Here is a 22,500-nt window from a genome sequence, read left to right on the forward strand (position 1 = left end):
CACCCCACCCACCCTTCATACCGCACTACCTGTATACCTGTACTCACCACTACCTTACCTACTTTTTACCTCTAAAACTGTGTTTCTCTGTCTGCAGGTAAATACCTTGACTCAATCATCAGAGATGAAAGCACACCTGAAACACTTGTTTTTATTCTTTATTCTTGATTGAGAAAAACCTAGTCAAAAGCATTCCAGCTACAATAACCACGCTGTTTTTTTTCTGAAAAGAATAAAAGAATATAAAATATGTTTCCAGACACAAATTCCTCTTATCTACGAGGGGGTGCTAAAAAGTTCCTAGCTTTAAGGGTGTCATGAAAGGCCTGGTTGGAGGCCCAACCCTCCGAGTTCTTTTACAGGGCTTAGAAAAACTGAAGTACCACTGCAATAAATGCGTGAATCTGAGAGGGGAGCGTGTTGAATAAAATCATAATTGATTGATCCCCCTGTGTTTTCTTTTACCCAAATCCAGGAACTTTTCAGCACCCCCTCATAAACTGCATTCTCATTCCACCCCCAGAAGAACACAGCAACAAATCCCTAAAATCTACTCTTTTTCTCCCTTTAGATTACAAGAAGTGAGTACATCTGACCTCAGTGCTACAGACAATCCCTGGACAATTAAACTCACCTCTACAATATGTTCCAAAGGTTATATCAGAGTAAGTGACCTTCTTCCTCTTAGATTTGGGGTCGGGGGGGGTCTGTGTGTTTAATTTTTTATTTGGTTCGTTATAAAACTACCTTGATTGAATGCATTGAGAGAATGTATAACAGTGTTAACATATTATTATAAATATATGGAAACAGGTGTGGCTGTGTGCCAGAGAAGTTTGCATCCCAACTACAAGGTTCTGGGTTCAATACCACTACATGGCACTTTGAGTGAGTGTCTTCTACCATATCCTTGGACTGACCAAAACCTTGTGGGTGGATTGGGTACACAGAAACTGAAAGAAGCCTATCATACATGTGTGTGTGTGTGTGTGTGTGTTTGGCAAAGGACACTAATGGAATAAACACCAGGCTTAAAAAAAAATTTCTGGCATTGATTCATTCGATTAAACTTCTTCAGGATGGTACTCCAGCATGGCCACAGTGTGACTGACTGAAACGAGTAAAAAAAAAAGATAAAAAAAGATGTGATGTGTGTCACAGAAAGAAATCTCTGAGACAAAAATATTACATTTGATGCTGTTCCACCTTTGTATGCACATCCATAGTTTCATCTAAGGCTTATAATAATAATAATAATAATAATAATAATAATAATGATAATAATAATAATGATAATGATAATAATAATGCGTATTACTGTTGTTATTTCCTCCTCCTATCAACTTTGATTTATTCTAAAAAAATTTAGGGAAATTAGTAGTTTCATGTTGACTAGTTCAGTAACCATAGCAACAGACCAAGCAAGAGGTGGTTGGGTAGGAGGGGTTAGGCATTGTGGGGTGGAATTAATCAATTGAGTAAGCAAACATCCAGCCAACCAATCATCATTGTCATCATCATCATCACCATCATCACTGCCATTATCACCAACCAACTAGCCAGCCATCCAACCAGCTACGAATTACACTTCATTCAGTACATTGAGAGTGCTGTCATACCTTATTTGGGGTTGGGTAGCATGTTGAGGGGGTGGGGGAGGGAATGGCTGTCATGATTAATTTTAACATGTTGGAGATGATGATGATGATGATGATAATAATGATCATGAGGATATGGATGATGATGATGATGATTAGAATGAAATATGTCTTCCTTTTGTCTGAGTGAATGTGCTGCAGCATGAGTGGAATGGGAGTGGGTGCACATCTGTCTGCTGCAATTCACTGAATAGGACGATGATGATGATGGGACAGAGCTGAAAGTGTTATCAGTGATATGTAAGATTTACTACTACTACTACTACTACTACTACTTCCACATCATTATTACTATTATATGAAAACTCACAGCATATTTTGCTGGGTACGATGGAAAGTGTCAGCTGTCCACAGCCAGCAGACTAAGTAAGGTGACACTTGGTTACTGGTCAGGCTTCAAGAACCATGGGAAGAATTCTTGCAGTTCTAAGCAATGCTGAATTTTGTAGGGCACGCCAGGCACTGGATAAGGGCACACCAGGCACATGCATCACAACCACATATGCGTGACATGGTGATCTCATATCAAGATAAATAGCACATGACCTTGCAGGTCGGGCTCAGTTAGAATTTTCTTCAGGTCGAGTAGCCTATCCCACTGAAAAGGTCCCTGAATAAGGGTTGTTTGAGGATGTTGAGCAAAACACCCATGTTTCCAAACCCCAAAGAATTCCTCTCAACACATGGCTATGATGCTCCCCCACTACTTCTGCTTGTGATCAGGGATGCACATATTGTCAGCCACTAAGGGACATGCTCAACTGGTTATGGTCAAACGACTGACAAGCAAATCTGTGGTATTGAGCAGAATATTTGCTGTAGCCCATCGTTTATGCCAAGACAAAATAATCTGTTAAGACCAGAATCCATGAGAGCCACTGCCGGGTACTGCATCAGGGCATTTATTATTATTATTATCATTAATTAATTAAGTGGAGACCACATTGAGTTACGTCCCTTTAAATTATGAATTCAAATCCTGCCAAGGTTGACTTTGTTTTTCACCTTTCTGAAATTAATAAAACAAAATCCTAATAAACTACTGGAGTTAATTAATGACATGTTCCCCTCTCCCTCAAAATGTCTGACTTTATCTACCTGTCTCCGTCTCTATGTTATGTAATAATATCTGTCACTCTATCTATTGATCTGATTGTCTTTGTATCTATATATCTGTCTATCTCTCTCTCTGTCTTTCAGTCGATATCCCTATCTGTCTTCCTCTTGATCTTATATAATCTCTCTCTCTCTCTCTTCCCCCCTCTATCTATCTACTTATCTATCTGTTTCTCTCCCGACCAGTTCAAAGATGTCCGTCTCTCAGGAATGCTGGAACTTGGTTTTTGCCGCCAGAACATTTTCACATCAATTAATGGCATCGAATCAGAGAAGACGAAAACTGGGTTCGGTGGCTGGTGGGTAAGTGGACCTTTCATATTTCCATGGGGGTGGGGTAGGTTGTTGTGTGCATCATAAACACTTCCAGTCACTTTCGCCTTTGGCCATACAAAGGGTCAATGATTGGTCAGTTATTCACCCTTTGTTCACAAGTTGGCCATTGTTCACAAACACTTGAAATAAGTAAATAAATATATATATACACATATGTACACACACTCTTATAAATACATATAAATAGCCATACACATCATCATTTATGACAGTTATATACACACACGTGCACATATATACACACACTCATGTATCCCAGTCAACATAATACACCCCAACGCCCACCCACACACATTGTTATTGTTATTATTGCTATTGTTGTTGTTGTTCTTCTTCTTTCAGGGCAACAAAGGTGGTGTCTGCATCAGGTTTGATGTCAATGGTATCAACATGTGTATCGTCAATTCCCACTTAGCAGCCCACAGGGACCAGACTCCAGAACGAATCATGGTAAGTTTGCAGTTGTTCCCTTCTATACACTGCAGTGGCGGTGGCGGTGGTGGTGGTAGCAACAGTGGCGGAGAGAGGATACTAGTTTGTGGTGTTGGTGGGTGTGACAGAGGTGCTGGGGGAGGTGATGGTGGTGGTTGTAGTAGTAGTAGCTGTGACTGTTATGGTGGTGGCAGTGGTGGTGATGGTGGTAGCTGTTAGGGTTTATTTGTGAGAAAGAAGCTGTTGACCCCTGTATAAAGATCTCCCCTTTGTATGGTTCCCTTATACGTTGTTTCCATTGACCAATCCTGTTGTATTTACAGGATTTAAACAGCATCCTGGAAGATCAGAAATTTAGAGATGATGATGTCAACAATATCTTGGACCATGAGTGAGTGCTTTTACTTCAACATCCTCTTTCGTTTATCTTCATCTCTCTGTCTGCCAGCCTCTCTCCCTCTTTCTCTCTCCCTGTGTATTGCTTCTCCCCTCTCCTTTTTCACTCACCATTTTATATCTTGTATCTCCCTGATTACATTAATGCCATGTCTGTCTGTCTGTTCAGCAGTGCCTCATGAGCCAGCATTTGTTCCATTAACCTTCACGACTTTGTCTTTTCTTCCTCAGTTATGTATTGTGGCTGGGCGACCTCAACTTCCGGCTGGATGACCTGCCCCGCGAAGAAGTGTTGACACGAATCAAAGAGAAAGATTACAGCTATTTATTACATTATGACCAAGTAAGTGTTGTGACCACATTCTGTTTATATACACACACACACACGCACACACACGTACAGGTGGTGAGCTGGTAGAGCGATTAATGTGTGGGGCAGTATTTGTTCCAATTTATATATATATATATATATATATATATATATAGCTATGTGCATGTGTATTCGTGTGAGAGAGGCACAAACATGGCTGTGTGTTAAGAAGTTTGCTTCCCAACCACATGGTTCTGTGTTCAGTCCCACTGCATGGCACCTTAGGCAATTGCCTTTTACTACAGCCTCTGGTCGACCACAGCTTTGTGAGTGGATTTGGTAGATCTGTGTGTGTGTGTTATTATAAAACAACACAAACAGAACATGAACAATTAATGACATGTAATAATTTTCCTGTGTAAATCCATTTTTTCAGTTGAACAAGACCAGAAGCCAGGGCCTTGCTTTTGTTGATTTCAAAGAGGGGCCAATCACCTTCCCTCCTACCTACAAATTTGATGTGGAGACTGAGGTCTATGATACCAGGTAGGTTACTTTTCCTGCAATTTCTGTCAGGCTTTTTCTTATACCTGTTTGTGTGTATATATTTGTATGTGTGTGTGTTATATATATGTATATGTATCTGGAAAGAGAGATGTATCTGTATATATGTGTGTGTGTGTATTGACAGATCATGTAAACCAATAAACAGGTGACAGAGTACAAAGGTATCCTTGTGGTTTTTGTTCCACCAAAGTTATACAGATGCTCCCTGTCACTCTTGTTTATCATAAATGGAGTGAACCGGTGGTTGTTCTGTTACACACTTGTGGACAGTGAGGTCATAAAATAGATATTTTTAGATTTTTGTAGATATTTGTAGATAACGTGTCCGATATCTTAACGATTCTGCCAGTTCACCTCGTTAGATTACGTGAAAGAAGAGCTGTTGGTTTAAACAACTGATGTTGATGTTTGTGCTAGTGTTGACACAATGTGGCTGTGTGGTAAGAAGCTTGCTTCCCAACCACATGGTTCCAGGTTCAGTCCCACTACGTGGAACCTTGAACAAATGTCTTCTACTATGGCCTTGGTTCAACCAAAGCCTTGAGAGTGGATTTTGGTAGACGGAAACTGAAAGAAGCCCATAGTGTGTGTGTGTGTGTGTGTATCTATGTGTGTGTGTGTCTTTGTGTCTGTGTTTATCTTTCCATCACCACTTGACAACCGGTGTTGGTGTATTTACATCCCTGTAACTTAGCAATTTGGCAAAAGGGATGATAGAACAAGTACTAGGCTCAAGAAACAAGTCCTGGGGGTCAATTTGTTTGACTAAAACCCTTCAAGGCGATGCTCCAGCATGGCCACAGTCAAATGGCTGAAACAAATAAAATAGAATAAAAGAATGTATTGTTATTGTTGGTGTTAGTGGTTATGATGGTGATGTTGGTATTGTTTGATGCCAGTCCAGTGGTGGTGGTCATGGAATACTCTGTTTTAATATGTTGTCTCTTTCTTCTTGTTTTTTCCCCTCTCTCTCTCTCCTCCTCTCTTTCTTCTTTCCCTCTACATCGCCACCACCACCACCACCACCACCTGCTCCTGTTCCAGTGAGAAGCAACGTGTCCCTGCTTGGTGCGACAGAATACTCTGGTTGGCCCACGACGACAGCTATGAAGGTGTGCATCTCGATGTGAAGCAGCTGCATTATAAACACCACCCCAGCTACAAGACTAGTGACCACCGGCCAGTTACGTCTCTGTTTGAGGTCAAGGTAAGAGATATGGAGACAATGAAACCATGGACTAACTTTCTCTTGAACCGGCCTTTTGCTTCCAACTAACAAACTGACCACATCACCCTCCTGGGACATGGTACCACCCCACATCACATACACACACACACACACACACATTCCTTATCTGCTCTTCCTCTGTGATACTTCACATCACACCTCACCTCACTATACCTCACCCCACCACATAATATCAATGAAATTTCACACCAACCCTCGTTACCACCACCACCTCTTCTTGTTCCCCTCTCTCTCAAATAGTTGGGAAGTGTTATGTCTAAGCCTAAGCCTAAGCCTAACCCTAACCCTAACCCGTTACCTCTCTGCCACCCTTGACTGTCCTGTAACTGGATACCCTCCACCACCTCCACCCTGTCTTATCTGTTCTCTCCTTCCAATGATGTGACCGGTGCCCCAGAAGGGGATCCTCTCCCTCCACCTCCATCACTACCATACCAGTATCTGTCCTGTCTTCATAAGTCATTCCGTCAGTTCCCAGGAAACTATACCACCACCACCACCACCAATCATGTTACCCCCCCCCCCCCGGTGCCCTATCAGTGAATATTATTCCTCCTCTCTGTCTATCTATCTGTCTGTCTCTCATTCTCCTCACCTCACCTCCCCCACCATTACTGATGGGTGGAGACAGAAAAGAAAAAATTGTGCTTAAAAATACATCACAATGTAAATTGGTTGCTGTTTGGCAGGAGGGAGGTGGAGATGGTGGGGTGGGGGTCTCTTGTAAATTATAGGAATTCTGAACACCCCCCCACCTCTATGATTGCTCATGACTGTGATGAAGATGATGGTGGTGGTAGTGAAAAGGGCAGAAGAAGAAGAAGAAACAATATTTGAAACCCTAAACTTCCTAACACACAACAATAACTACAAAACATCTAAGTCAGTACCATGGCTGCCGCACCGCAGTGGGGGTGGGGAACGGGTCTCTATTTTATTTTTTGTAACCCAGCCTGAGTTGGTGGGAAACAAAGGTTCACCATCTAGTTTTCATATCCTGTCTAAAGCCACTCTATTTATTCACCTCCAAGATTAGTCTGTGAAGTGCATGAACAGCTCATCACATCATCTACAATGACTTATAATGTAGATGCATATGTGAACACTTTGTCGCTGCTATACCAGTTTGGCAGTTCAGTGCTAGGTAACAGACACACACACACACATACATTATATGGCCACAGGCAAGTGATGCAAACAGGAAAATAGAACTCAAAACATGAGTATATATAAGGTCTTTTACTTGTTTCACTCATTGACTGTGGTCATGCTGGAGCATCACCTTGAAGAATTTTAGTCGAAAAATTCGACCTATTATTTTTTTAAAGCCCGGTACTTATTTTATCGGTCTCTTTTGCTGAACTGATAAGTTACAGGGACAAAACCACACCAACACCTGTTGTCAAGCAGTGGTGAAAGACAAACACAGACACAAAGATACACACACACACACACACACACACACACACACACGCGCGTGCACACACACACATTTTTGAAAATACTAAGGCAGTTATATTTAATTAACCCACATGTGTTCATATCTTGCTCCCTGCAACATATTTCCTCCCACCAGGGGTCTAACTGGGAATTGCAATCACAATACCATTTCTTTCTCTCTTCTTTTTCACCTCATTTTAATTTTTTTCTTTTCTCGCTTCTTAACACTAATTTATGTTTTGCCATACTTCCTGTCACCAAACAGCCCCCCAGCTGGAGCACACTTTATTTACTAAAATCACTGCTGTATGTAGATATTGTGCCTTGACTGTGATACTAATATTTTTTTGGAACATTTTTCCAACAACTTTATACATACCATGTAGCCATTATATAGTCATGTTTATACATACATTCTTACATATATATACAAATATATACATATATATTTCTGTATATATACTCAGTAGCTGTTATACTGTCATTTATTTATACATATACCACAGGTGTTACCATGTATATATGTATGTGCGTGTATATATATATATTTATATATATATATATATATATATATATATATATATATATATATATATATATATATTCCATCTTCTAGGGGTTTTTACCGATTTTTCAAGGCTGTTTTCACAGCTGTCCCACATTCGAAATTCACTTTATTCTATACACACACACATATATATTTATATACACACCCACATATTTATATATACACACACACACACATATTCATATATACACACATGTACATACATGCATCCATGGTGAAGTCTTCTGTTGTAGACAAAAGGTAAGGGTGCCCCACAGTTCCTTGTTGAATCACCTGCCCAAGTAATTCGTTTTTAGTGATCAGATTTTCATGCTGCTCATCAGCTCATTCCCTCCATCAAATCGACATTGGCCCCCGAACAGGGACATGGTGTGTCACACGCCAGGTGTCAAAGTGATCATAGAGCTATGTGCGATGAAGTGTTTTGCTCAAGAACACAATACACCACCCGGTGAGAGAATTGAAACTACCATTTCATGATTGTGGGTGCAATGCCCTGACCACTAGGCTACGTGCCCTCCCTCCCACACACTTACATATGCATACATAATACACATATACATATATATATATAAGTACACATACACATAATATTACTACCTGTTTCATATTTCCTTCTGTATAAACAAGGTGTTGCATCTCTGAAACACAACTACTTTGTTTTATAAAATATTATTATTATTATAATAATAATGTTGAAGCCTACCATATGATAATAATAATAATAATAATAATAATGTTCATATCACACTTTTTGCTTATCGATCTCTGGTATGGCTCTGGTGTTCTGTGATTTCCCTCTATTTTGCTATTGTTTCGACAATGTTCCTCATGTGACAATCTCTGTCTTAATTATTTTCTTTTCTATTTTTTTGCAACACATTGTGAGAGAACTGAATTCTACAAAGATTTCTTCTCTTGCTATGATATTGTGGAGTTGCTTTGTGAGAGAGAGAGAGAGATTTAGCTGTTATTACTAGTAGATCAAGAGACCACATAGAAGCTTTTATATTGAGTCATAGCACATGAGTTGTTGTTGTTTGTTGTCCACCTCATTTCAGTGTTGATCCAGCAGGAATATGGTCAAAGACAGTCTCTAGTCCTTTACATATACAGTGGAACCTCAGTTTACCAATTTAATTTGTTCCTGGTAGCTGTTCATCACCCGAAATGTTTGTAGACCAAAACTATTTTTCCCTTAGGAAATTCAAGAGAATGCACAGCGAATTCAGGTGGGGATGGGCACTGGGGAAAGACTAGGCCCCCGACTGATACTTCCCTGCTTATACTCCCACCATTGTTTGCCAATTTGCTTGTTTGGTACTTGAGAATCCGTTTATCACCTGAAGCGTTTTATATTCTAAAAATTGCTCATGAGAGGCTTTCATAAACTAAGGCTCCACTGTAAATATAATATCATAAAAAGATAGACTGCAGAGCAAGAGGCATTGGATTAGAGTATCACACATTTATACAAATACACCAATATAGAGAGAAACAGATGCATGTAAAGGAGTATAAGCACATGTCTCCTCTTATGATCAAAAGCAATGACAATCTTGTCTTTTAAATAGATTTTAAATACCTACCTACCTACCTACCTATATATATATATATATATATATATTGGACTACATTATCCAGTGTCCCTTCTTGTTAGGGTGTAATTCAAAGGAGATCCCACTGATGTTTCTTGCTGGAGGTTCGTTATTGTCTCACTGGTACTCTGTTGCAGGGTTGTGTTTGTTTATATTGGTGTGTGTATATATATATATATATATATATATATATATATATATATATATATATATATATATATATATATATATATATATATATAAAAGTCTTTGCGAAAAAATACTTGATACGATCACAATATTTAAGGAAAGATTTTCTTGAAGGTTATTATTTAAAAAACTTTTGGTGGGGGACAAAAAAAATGCCACAAACCTTTTAGAAAGATGTTTTTTTTATTGTGTGTTTTATTTCATTACATTCATATGTCTGCATATTCTCATGTCACTCTCTCTCTCTCTCTTCCATTATTGCTTCCTGTAACATCCTCCCACCCACCCACTCTGTCTCCCTATCATACTCTTACTTCTTTCTCCCTTGTTCATCTTCTACAATCACCCCACCTCCACCCTTCTGTCCATCATCTTGGTTGTGTTACCCTGAATGAATGGAATCGGTATAGAATAGTGAGGACTCCCTAGTGTCACGGGGCCACAGACTAACTTCACTAGGGCTGGTACCAGGAATAAAGCCACCCAATGCCTTTTGTAATGTGTTTGGCAAATGAGTGAAGACACTGTAGGCAGAGAGGTCCCTTTATTCTTATCAAGGACATGACACCCTGTCTGGCTCCGGGGCCTTCATAAAATGCACCCATTACACTATAAAGAGTGGTTGGTTTTAGGATGGGTGTCCGGGCATAGAAGACGTGCCCGAAATATGAGGTTGATGAGGTGGGTTGCAGGCCAGGTGCTGGGGGTCAGCGCGATCAACTTGTCCCCTCATCTCAAAATTGCTGACCTTGAGCCCTGTCAAATGCTGAGGGTCAGCGCGATCAACTTGTCCCCTCATCTCAAAATTGCTGACCTTGAGCCCTGTCAAATGCTGAGGGTCAGCGCGATCAACTTGTCCCCTCATCTCAAAATTGCTGACCTTGAGCCCTGTCAAATGCTGAGGGTCAGCGCGATCAACTTGTCCCCTCATCTCAAAATTGCTGACCTTGAGCCCTGTCAAATGCTGAGGGTCAGCGCGATCAACTTGTCCCCTCATCTCAAAATTTCTGATCTTGAACCCTGGGGGTCTCATTCATGTGCTAAATGTTGTGATTTCAGTCCCTTATATGCCAAGGAAATTGGAATAAACTCTGGCCTTAGGAGTCCTAGGGTCGTTTTATCTTTTACTTGCTTCAGTCATTAGACTGTGGCCATGCTGGGGCATCGCCTTGAAGAACTATAGTCAAATGAATTGAGTACTTATTATTATAAAGCCTGGGGATTATTCTATCAGACTCTTTTTGCTGAACTGCTAAGTTATGGGGATGTAAACACACCAACACCAATCATCAAGTGGTGGGATGGGGGGGGGGGGGGCAAATACATACATAATCACACACATGTGTATATGTATGTCTATATGTGTGTGTGTGTATATATATATATATATATATATATATATATATATATGAATATATATATATATATGAATACACATGTTGGGCTGCTTCCAGTTTCCATCTACCAAATCCACTCACAAGCCTTTGGTTGGTGAGAGGCTATAGTAGAGGACACTTGCTCAAGTTATCACACAATGGGGCTGAACCTGGAACCATGCGGATGGGAAGCAAATTTATTACCACACAGCCAAGCAAGAAAAACAAAAGCTGTGGTCCTCTAACTCATGTAGGTGTGTACGAACTGCAAACAAGAACTGGCAATGGCTGTGACAACCTCTCCTCCAAGCCAGTGAGGAACATAGGCGTAAAACGGTAATGATGATGATGATAGCATATTCCAAACAAACTTCCTCTAAGTATTCTAGAAACACAATATAGATTATTATTAAAATGTTTATACACACGATTGTGGAATTCCGTTATGGGAAACAACATTCAGTTTTTAATATTTAATTATAATGTTCATCACACCCTGTTTAATTACAATCATGCATCACTGATGATGTGGGGTTTATTATGATGGCAGCTGTTAATGTTTTTCTGAAGGTCTACTGGCTTACAATGGTATTTAAAAGTTTACCTGTCTACATGTGTGTGTGTCTCTATATGTATAGAGAGGTGGCCTACTGACCCACTTTGACACCCTTCAACACATTCTTCTCAACACTATTTACTAAACACACACACACACACACACTCACACACACACACACACCATTCACCATTATCTCATTACATGGTTTAATACCTTTCCTACTTTCTTCACCCACCACCTCACCCACTCCTCTGCTCTTTTCTCTTCCTCATTGATTTTCACTTCATTCAGATCAGGTTTGCTCTGGTCACATATTACATTTGCCTCAATATCTTGAGTATTTCTGTGAAACAATATATTTCTATGATCAGCCAGTCCCCAAAATGTTGTCTTTTGCAATGTTGTAATGCTGGGACAGATCCCAATTTGGTCAAGGGATTCCTGAAAGCTTTCTTTACTGACACAAATGCTCCAATTACAATTGGTTCTACTCCTGCTTTCATATTCCATATTCTTTTGACATCTCTTCTCAAGTCTACATATTTATTATTATTATTATTATTATTATAAGGTGGTGAGCTGGCAGAATCGTTAGCACACTGGATGAAATGCTTAGCGGTATTTCATTTGCCAATGTGTTCTGAGTTCAAATCTCGCTGAGGTCAACTTTGCCTTTCATCCTTTTGGGGGTCAATGAAACAAGTACCATTACGTACAGGGGTCAATGTAATCGACTCATCTCCGCCTCTCCTAAGCTGCCCTTGTGGCTAAAATTTGAAATCATCATCATCATCATCATCATCATTATTATTATTGTAATTAAGGTGGTGAGCTGGCAGAATCGTTAGCATGCTGGACGAAAGGCTTAGCCATATTTCATCAGCCACTACATTTTGACTCTATGCTGGAGTCAACTTTGCCTTTCATCCATTCAAGGTCAACAAAATAAGCACCGGTCAAGCACCGGAGTCGATGTAATTGACTTATTCCCCTCCCCTGAAATTGCTGGCCTTGTGTCAAAATTAGAAACCAATATTATAAGCAGTGGTTCCCAACCTGTGGTCTGTGGACCCCCCAGTGGTCCGCGAAAGTAGTACTGGGAGTTCGTAAACTAAATTCAAAATTTCATATATATATATATATATGTGTGTGTATATTTATATATACATAAGGATAAGCATATTAAAAGGGGTCGGTGGGAAAACTCATTTAAAGAAAAGGGTAGTGAAAAGGTTGGGAACCACTGATTATAACCGAGTTTATCTTCAAATAATCTGTATAACCTTATTCAAAGTTGTTGAATGTTTAGAGAGAAACCTCCAACCTGCACTTGAAATTTACAGATTGGATATTACTACTAACAGACTGATATTATTTTCAGATTGACATAACTATTTAATGTCTTTCATATTATAATTTTACAGTCTCTGGAATTACCATTTGCAGATTCTGGTAAGGCTTCTTTGTAGAACTTTCTTAGGTAAACTTGGTTGAATTTACGTTTTTTGAAAATGTTGGTTTGGCTCAGTGAGAGGAGACAGTGCACGACTCGTGGCAGTAAAATGAAGTAAAAGCCATAAATTGTGAGTTTTTGTTCCGGTCAAAGAACTCGATCCAGGGTGGAGTCTGCCAAAAGCCTGAGGGCCAGGTGGTGATGTTAAATAATGTGACAGATTTAATCAGGAATTTAATCCAGTCCATTTGATAGATTTTCAAGTAGTTTCCTTCAACCAAATTTCATCCACAAAATTTTGTGAATGAACTTTAGTAGGAGACACTTGCTCAAAGTGCTATGCTGTGAGATTGAACCTGTAACCACATGCTTACAACATAAATCCCATAGCCATGACTGCTCCCTTAGTGATACCTCAGTGAAGTTAAATCTCACAGCCATGACCACCCTGTTAGTAAATCCCTTTACTTTATGGTAAGCATCCTGAAAGGTGCTACCATCAAACCCACAAGCACCCCGGGTATGCTTGTGTACAATGTCCAGTGTCCCACAAAACACTTTTGGCTTTTCTTTAAACTGTATCCTTTCACTTCCTGTTATAGAATATTGCTAGCTGGGATTGATTTTTACCTTTCTTCATCTCGTTAATAACATTAGCTCTGCATTAGTGGTCCTCAACCATTTTTTATCTATGGACCCCTTTGATTACTATTTTATTCTGGTGGACCCCCATAGCCATATTCGATGTTTAAAAACTAGTTTTATAGAAACTTCTTTTAAAATCCCTATTTTGTTAGTCTCACTTTCCCTTTTGAAAGTTGATGCTAGAGAAAAAAAAGACCTTGGTGTTTCTTCCAATGAATACATCTAAAACAAACCCCTTTCACAGACCCTTAGAATACTACTGTGGATTTCCAGTTTACTATTTTACTTGTATGAATCCCTAGAAATTTTATATGGACCCCAGTTGAGAATCACTGCTCTACTCGATCACTCACCCTGCTAGAAATAGCAGCTAAATCTCACTCACCTCACATCTTACTATCAATAAAAGTGAGTGGGAAAACCTCTGCATCTCTAGATTCAAGTGGGAAGAGTATTTTACATGGAGTTGATGGTAAATAACTTGTAATGTTTCATAGCATCCCTTTACATTCTGAGTTCAAATCCCACCAATGATGACTTTGTATTTTATCCTCCCAGTTGAATGAAATAAATACCAGTCATACACGTGGGTTGGTAACATCAATGACAGTCTTTGTTGAGGACAGACAGGTGGATGGGTGGATGCCAGAATCAGCTGTTAATATTTTTTTTCACATTCTCATTCCATAACCTGCTGGTGGCTGGGGGTGGGTGGGTGACTCTTCACACAGGGTGGGAGTGGGTGGGTGGGGTCTAATTAATTAAAAACCATAATCAATAAAGGAGGAATAATAGAAAGTGTAGAGTGCCTTACAGTAGTATTTAGTTCCATCTCTGGACATACTGAGTTCAAACCTTGCTGGGGTCAACTGATGGAGCCACATAGAATATGTACTGGGCATAGGTGAGTAGGTGGGGAGTCAGTTTAATTTATTATACTCCTCCTTCCTCCTTTGTAAAAGTATGGCCCTATGAATCATCATTGTCATCATCATCATCATCAATATGTTAAGTTTTTCATGGATTGATACTAAGGGTACCAGTTAACTGCTGTGGTTCAACAACTGTCATCATGAAATGTGTGGCATTTTCTTTAGTTCCAGCCACCAAGGGACATTGCTCCACTGGTTAAGGCCAAGCAACTGACAAGCAAATCTGTGGTATCGAGCAGAATATTTGGTGTAGCCCATCTTTTATACCAAGACTAAACAATGTACATGATAACACTTCCAATCAGTTAAGATCAGAAGCCATGAGAGCCACTGCCTGGTACTGCATCAGAGCATTTATTATTAATATTATTATTATTGTTATTAATATTATGACTTATGCTATTAAAAGTGGCCAGCTGGTAGAATCATTAGCGTGCTGGACACTGGTTCTTTAGGTTCTGAGTTCACATCCTGCCGAGGTTGACTTTGCCTTTCATCCCTTTTGTGGGGTCAATGAAATAAGCACCAGTTGCACACTGGGGGTCAATGTAATTAACCAACCCTCAAATTTCAGGCTTTGTGCCTATAAAAGAATGGATTATTTATGCTATCAGTATCGTTATTATTATAAAATTAATTACAAATTGGCTCAGGTGTAGCGAGCTTGCACTAATTCATACCTGCCTTAGAGGTGTCATTTCCAAAGTCTCTCATCAAACACACTCTCTCTCTTTCTCTCTCTCTCTCTCTCTCTCTCTCTCTCTCTCTCTCTCTCTCCACTCCTTCCCTTACACCAGATAAGCAAGATTTTATCAAGGACAAATATTGTGTAAAAATGTATAGAAATATCCAAAACCAGCCGCCTTTCTCTGTATATTTTCTAGATTATTTCTGGAAAGTTTTCTAGAATGTTTTTGCAGAATGTTCTCTTTATTTATTTATCTATTTATTTATTTATTTATTTATTAGCATATGTATATATATATATATATATATATATATATACATATATAAAATGACCTTTCTTCTCTCTGTCTATTTATATGACCATCCTTCTATCTTTATGAAATAAAATGAAATAAAACAAGAAAAAAGATAAGAAAAAGAGAATGAAGTGAATAAAATGGTGTTTTTTTTTTATAAACTTCAGAGAAATTGTTGTGGTTTTTGTCTTTAGTGTTTGTGATGTGTGTGCAACCACCCAGCTGCGCTTAGATGTAGGTACAGGTGTGGCTGTGTGGTTAAGGAGCTTGGTTCACGACCCCCATGGTTTTGAGTTCAGTTCTGCTGCCCGGCACCTGGGGCAAACGTCTTCTATTATAGTCCTGGTCCAACAAATGCCTCGTGAGTGAATTAGCTAGGTGGAAACTGAAAAGAAGCCTATTATAAGTGTGTGTGTGTGTGTGTGTGTATATATATATATATATATATATATATATATATATATATACTTTATTAAACAGTACTCGGATACTGGAGGTAGAGTAATATGTTTTGTTGTTAAGGCTGCAAAAACATCACAAAAAAACTGAGTATGTATATATATATGTGTGTGTGTGTCTGTGTGAGACAGGCTTTTCTCAGTTTCCCTGTACAAAATCTGCTCACAAGACATTGTTCAATTGAGGACCATGGCAGAGGACACTTGCCCATCCATGGTGCCATGCAGTGATATTGAACCCCAGACCATGTGGTTGTAAAGTGGACTCTTCTCAGCCGCACAGCCTGGTCTGCACTGATACGTTTAAAAATAAAACAAAACAAACAAACAAAAAAAGAAACGGTATTTAACCTGAGGTGATAATCCAATGGTGTAAGATCTGTGAGGATGAGAACAGGATTGGTGGATTAGATGGATGGATTTGTAAAGCATGTGATGGATGGAGATTGAATAACAACATGAAGAATATGGTTAAAGTTATTCTCTAAATTAAATCTGTGTGTGTGGGTGTGTTTAATTCTCTCCCCATCCATCCCCTCCTTCTCTCTCTCTCTCTCTATACATACATTAAATTCACTGATTTTGTGTGTGTGTGTGTGTGTGTGTGTGTAATATATATATATATATATATATATACACACATACATATATATATGTACATATGCATACATACACAGTCAGTTCACAGTCGTCTCTCACAAAGTTCATATTTATTTTGCTGTTAGCAGTTGGATTGGGGGTGAGGGGTGGAGGTCATATTACATTTGATTTTTTTCAGTTTTGAAAAAAAAAAATCTTTTTTAAAGAAATAAACATGAGTTAACTTCTAGTTGCTTCTTGGGTGGGGGTGGGGGTGGGAAGATTTTGTTTTTGTTTTGTCTTGTTTTTTTGTTACTGCTGTTTAGCCCAAGGTCTACCTTGATTTTGCAATTAATTAAAACACAATTAGGCAGGCTCTGATGATGAGGAGGAATAATAAGAAAAAACATGAGGTGGTCATGGCTGAGATGTTTTTTGATCATATCAAAAGACACTTCAGCCATGACCACCTCATTTTTTTGTTCTTTCAACTACAGTTTTTAATGTCCTTCATTTATTTACGATGGTAGACTGTGAGCTCAGTGAGATTTAGCTGCTATTTCTAGCAAGTTGAGTGACCACCTAGAAGTTCCATCTCGGCCTTGTTGGTCTTCTTGTTGTTGTTAAGGTGCTGTGGGTAGTCGAATCAGTGAAATGCTGTGTTGTGATATTTAGCTACGACCCTTTATGTTCCGAATTCAAATTCTGCTGCAGTCGTCTTTGATTTTTAACCCTTTCAGGGTCCGTATAAACTTGTACAAGTCATATACAGGAGGGAAGGGGGTAGTTACGCTGTATATTATATTCTTCTTCCCACCATCATAATATACATGGTAGCTGTTTAGCCCTAGGTCAGCCAATATGACCAAAGACATTCCATCCTTTCCCATCCTGTCTTTTCAGACATTATCGGACATGTCCTTCCTTTCTAAAAGATAGTAGGGTTTGATTTGAGCCAGCTTTGGCTGCTTTTTCTAGCATGTCTGACAATTGTATAGAAGTTTCCTTGTAGACTCATTGCTGTCATTATTTAAGATAGTCAACAGTTGGTTTATAGCAGAACCAGTGGAGCCCCAGACAAAGCACCAAGTGATATTTTGTGACATTCTTTTAGATTCCAAGTTCAAATCTCTCCAAGGTGAACTTAGCCATTCATCAGGATACAGTTTGGACTGTTTCATCAGTCAATGATTACTTAAATTCATGGAGGACAGGTACAAATAAATTTTGGTGAATATAATTTGCGTAATTAATAGAAGAAATAAAATGAGCAAAGGGGAAATAACCGAACTGTGCCAATGCCACAAATATTAATGAATAATTAAAAAGATGATGTTCTGAATTGTGTGTGTAGAGAATATTCTCAATTAATCAGAATACAATTAGGCAGCGTTTGATGGTGATGAGGTCTAATAGACTGAAACATGCCCATAGTTGTCCCCCTTGCCTGCAAACAAACATCAGATATTGACTGTTTCCCACACAACTATGTTAAACTTTAGATGGCAAACATCATCATCATCATCACATCATCATCATCACATCATCATCATCATCATCATTGTTGAGTGTCTATCTTCCATGCTGGTTTGGGATGATCTGATGACCCAGAGGAGAGGACCAAGCTCTGCTGTCTTAGGGGTTCTCCAGCTGGATGCCCTTCTCAATGCCCTTTCCAACTCCTTTCCAGAATGTTCTGGGCTTTTGGTTATTCTGTGTTGCCATGACTCAGCCAAGTCCAGGAATACAATTCAAAGTTTTTGTTTTTGTTTTGTTTTTATATTTGTTTGTTTGCTTTTGTTATTTTGTCTCTTTTTTTTTATTTGTTTTTACTTGTTTTTGTTTGTTATTACTAATTACTGCATGAGAAAGGACAGGCACATAGCCTTCAATTTAGTTTACTTTTTTTTTATATATATCTTAAATGTAAATTATGCAATGGTGGATCAGGATTAACGATAGGAAATCAACACCACATTTTAATTTATATCACTTTAACTCTCTCTCTCTCTTTCTCTCTCTCTCTCTCTCTCTCTCTCTCTCTCTCTCTCTCTCTCTCTCACTCTCTCCCTCACATGCACACACACATCTGCATGGGTGTATGTATAGTGATAGAGATGTGCATATATACATATATATATGTGTGTGTGTGTGTGTGTGTGTGTGTGTGTATACGAGGGTTTGCTGAAAAGTTCCTGGCTTTGGATAAAAGAAAACACAGGAGGATCTGTTAATTATGATTTTATTCAACATATTCCCCTCTCAGATTCACACACTTATTGCAGCAGCCCTCCAGTATTTTAAGTCCTGTAAAAGAACTCGGAAGGTTGGGCCTCCAGCCAAGCCTTTTGCGATACCCTTAAAGCCAGGAACTTTTCAGCACTCCCTTGTATGTGTATATATATATATATATATATATATATATATAAGCAATGTAATTCTCTAAATGAAGTATTAACAGTAACTGCACGATAAAGTGTAGTATATTGCCACTTAAGTGTGGCTGACCCCTAGGGGTGGATGTTACTGTTGCTTTTAGCCCCAGGAGGACATCTCCTCCAGCTGGCTTATCGACACACGACTGTGTCCTGTTTGCCAAGGGAGTTATCCCTCTCACCTCGACCAGCAGCACGAACGTATCCGGATTTCAGGGTTATTTCCCTTCGTGAGAGGGATAACTCCCTTGGCAAACAGGACACAGTCGTGTGTCGATAAGCCAGCTGGAGGAGATGTCCTCCTGGGGCTAAAAGCAACAGTAACATCCACCCCTAGGGGTCAGCCACACTTAAGTGGCAATATACTACACTTTATCGTGCAGTTACTGTTAATACTTCATTTAGAGAATTAACATTGCTTGTTTTCACCTTTTCAATATCAGTGAAGAATTTCACTGGAAAAGAAGATATAAGGTTTGCCAGGTTTTTGTCTCTCTCACCAAGGTCATCAGCTGTCGAACGCCGACGAAGGGAAATAACCCTGAAATCCGGATACGTTCGTGCTGCTGGTCGAGGTGAGAGGGATAACTCCCTTGGCAAACAGGACACAGTCGTGTGTCAATAAGCCAGCTGGAGGAGATGTCCTCCTGGGGCTAAAAGCAACAGTAACATCCACCCCTAGGGGTCAGCCACACTTAAGTGGCAATATACTACACTATATATATATATATATATATATATGTGTGTGTGTATCTACACACACATACACACACACACACACACACATATATATATATATATACAAGGGGTGCTGAAAGATTCCTGGTTTTGAGACATGTGTGATCTTAGTGCTGTACTTGCGCTATACAAAAACACAACTTAGGTTTCATGGCATGGGAGCCATTTTCACACTTTTACACTGAAAGTATTTACAAAAGCTTTAACACTTAAGGAAAAGAGGGCATAACTTATTAAAATTACCAGTTTCACCCCTTTTTTTCCCCTTCAGTGTTGAGGTTAATGTTGGTAAGAAGCTTTTGACCCTTTTATAGACACAATTTCCACCAAGTCATCAATACAGGAAGGTTTTTAAAAAGCTATAGAAACCAGCCGCAGTTGTTCCACCAAGATGTAAATATTTATTCCCAGGAAACCAATCGAACATGATGTTCTGGATAGTTCGTGATCGTTCATCCAACTATGCAATGAAGTGAAATTTACCTCAAACATACCACATCCACCACATCACTTCCATCAGACATGGGGAATGGTTGAAGACAAAAATTCAATGAACCGTTTTATAACTTCAACACCATCTTCAGGTACATCATGGCCAACCATATTTGGAAACTGAGGAGCTCAGTACAGATATTTGGTATCAGATGGAAAAATTCTTGAAACATCCAAAACTGTATGCCAATGGAACAAGGAAAGGCCAACGTTTTATCCTTGGCATACAGTTGACTACCCTCCAGTTTAAACAGACATTTACATTACACCCCTGTCTATAATCTAGATACTGCCCTCTCTCTTACATAAACATATTTTCAGACAGAAATATTACTCACGAAATATCCTTTATACAAATCAACGGAACTTCTCCTGTTAGACAACACATTGCAAATCCGGCAAAATTCAGCATTTTTCTATCACTTTACGAATTCGCTTTTTTCTTCCCTTGCAAATGAACTTGCAATCTAAGGGAAGTAACTTGCCTGACAAGATTGTGAGTAACGGCTCTTAGTTAACACTTAGGCTCTCTTCTTTTTCTCTGATTTTCTCTTTTTTCTTTGGCCTAACGAATTGGATGATGAACAGAGTTGGCGTTTATTACAAACTGTAAATAGCTGATGTGCCATTAAACTTGAGTAACGTGGGGTTATTTTAAGTACAGCGTAAAACCTCTTGTATATCTGTGTGTGTTTGTGCGCAGTAATACATCAGACTTTTGATCTTATATATACACAATATATATATATATATATATATATATATATATATATATATATATATATATATATACACATACACAATATATATATACACAATATATATATATATATATATATATATATATATATATATATATATATATATATATATATACACAATATATATATATATGTATAATGCAGTAGGATTGACAAAAGAAATTAATGCAACAACAGCTAACTTAAACAGAGACTCTGTGAGGTTAAAAGCATCGTCAGAAACCTGGAGAAAAACACTTGGGGCACCAAAGTGTGAGTTAAGAAAAAGAAGACCGCCAAATTTTGTATTGTCCTTAAAGACTTGCAGGATGCCATTGAAGCAACAGCTTGAACCAATGACCATAATTAGAGGCTGTAGGTTGATTTGGTGAGAACCCATCTCCACTCTTTGTAATTCACTGAGTTCACTCAGGCATTGGGTGAATTGAGAAATTACAGGTAAACTGAACAAAGAAGGAAGAACCATCATTTACGAAGACCAGAATAGAATCTAGTGGAGTGCCTTTGTTGATTCTGGATGAATACCTTACATGGTATACACAACCAACTCTGTCCAAAAGAAAGTTCTTTGTAGCATTGCAAGGGATAGAGATGCAGCTCTCACAGTTTTAACCTTCCATGCTTTACATATATGTCCAAATGAATTGACCATGTGAATAAACACACACACACATGTATGTGTGTGTGTGTGTGTGTGTGTATATTTATGCATATATACACTTATACACTAGTTTATCAAAGTGTTTGTGTCATCATCATCTTCATCATCTAACATCCACTTTCTCTTGCTTGCATGGGTCAGATGGAATTTGTTGAGACAGATTTTCTATGGCTGGGTTCCCTTCCTGTCACCAACCCTCACATTCTTTCCAAGTAAGGTTTTGGATGGAAGACTGGGTATGAATAACCTGGTTTCGATGGTTATGATGGTTGTATAACAACCATTACATGATGTCAAACAAACACAAAGGCCAAACAAACTGGTGCTCCATTGGTTATGACGACTCGTATTCCACTTGATCCGATCAATGGAACAGCCTGCTCGTGAAATTAACATACAAGTGGCTGAGTACTCCACAGACATGCATGCCCTTAATATAGTTCTCCTGGAGATTCAGCATGACACAGAGTGTAGTAACGCTGGCCCTTTCAAATACAGGTGAGTGGACTGGAGCAATGTGGAATAAAGTATTGATGGGTTTATGTTCTTGTAAAAAGAGACTGATAGAA

The 22,500-nt window shown here is 38.9% G+C and overlaps 1 protein-coding gene across 4 annotated transcripts in view; it reads left to right on the top strand.

Annotated features, from left to right (window-relative positions):
* Nucleotides 1-22,500, top strand: part of LOC106869078 (inositol polyphosphate 5-phosphatase K) — a 39,969-nt gene that overhangs the window by 11,860 nt on the left and 5,609 nt on the right. For 3 of the 4 annotated variants that reach the window (XM_089341499.1, XM_089341500.1, XM_089341498.1), the window contains 7 exons: nt 572-665; nt 2,961-3,077; nt 3,453-3,560; nt 3,866-3,933; nt 4,170-4,281; nt 4,685-4,794; nt 5,860-6,022. In XM_089341499.1, the coding sequence (XP_089197625.1) occupies nt 572-665; nt 2,961-3,077; nt 3,453-3,560; nt 3,866-3,933; nt 4,170-4,281; nt 4,685-4,794; nt 5,860-6,022 (772 nt within the window). Of the gene's footprint in view, nt 1-571; nt 666-2,960; nt 3,078-3,452; nt 3,561-3,865; nt 3,934-4,169; nt 4,282-4,684; nt 4,795-5,859; nt 6,023-13,218; nt 13,400-22,500 lie in introns of those variants that run through there. The other variant, XM_089341501.1, reaches the window with a different exon arrangement.

Source organism: Octopus bimaculoides, chromosome 24 (assembly GCF_046866305.1).
Source record: "Octopus bimaculoides isolate indiv1 chromosome 24, ASM4686630v1, whole genome shotgun sequence".
In the NCBI taxonomy this organism is placed as follows: Eukaryota; Metazoa; Mollusca; class Cephalopoda; order Octopoda; family Octopodidae; genus Octopus; species Octopus bimaculoides.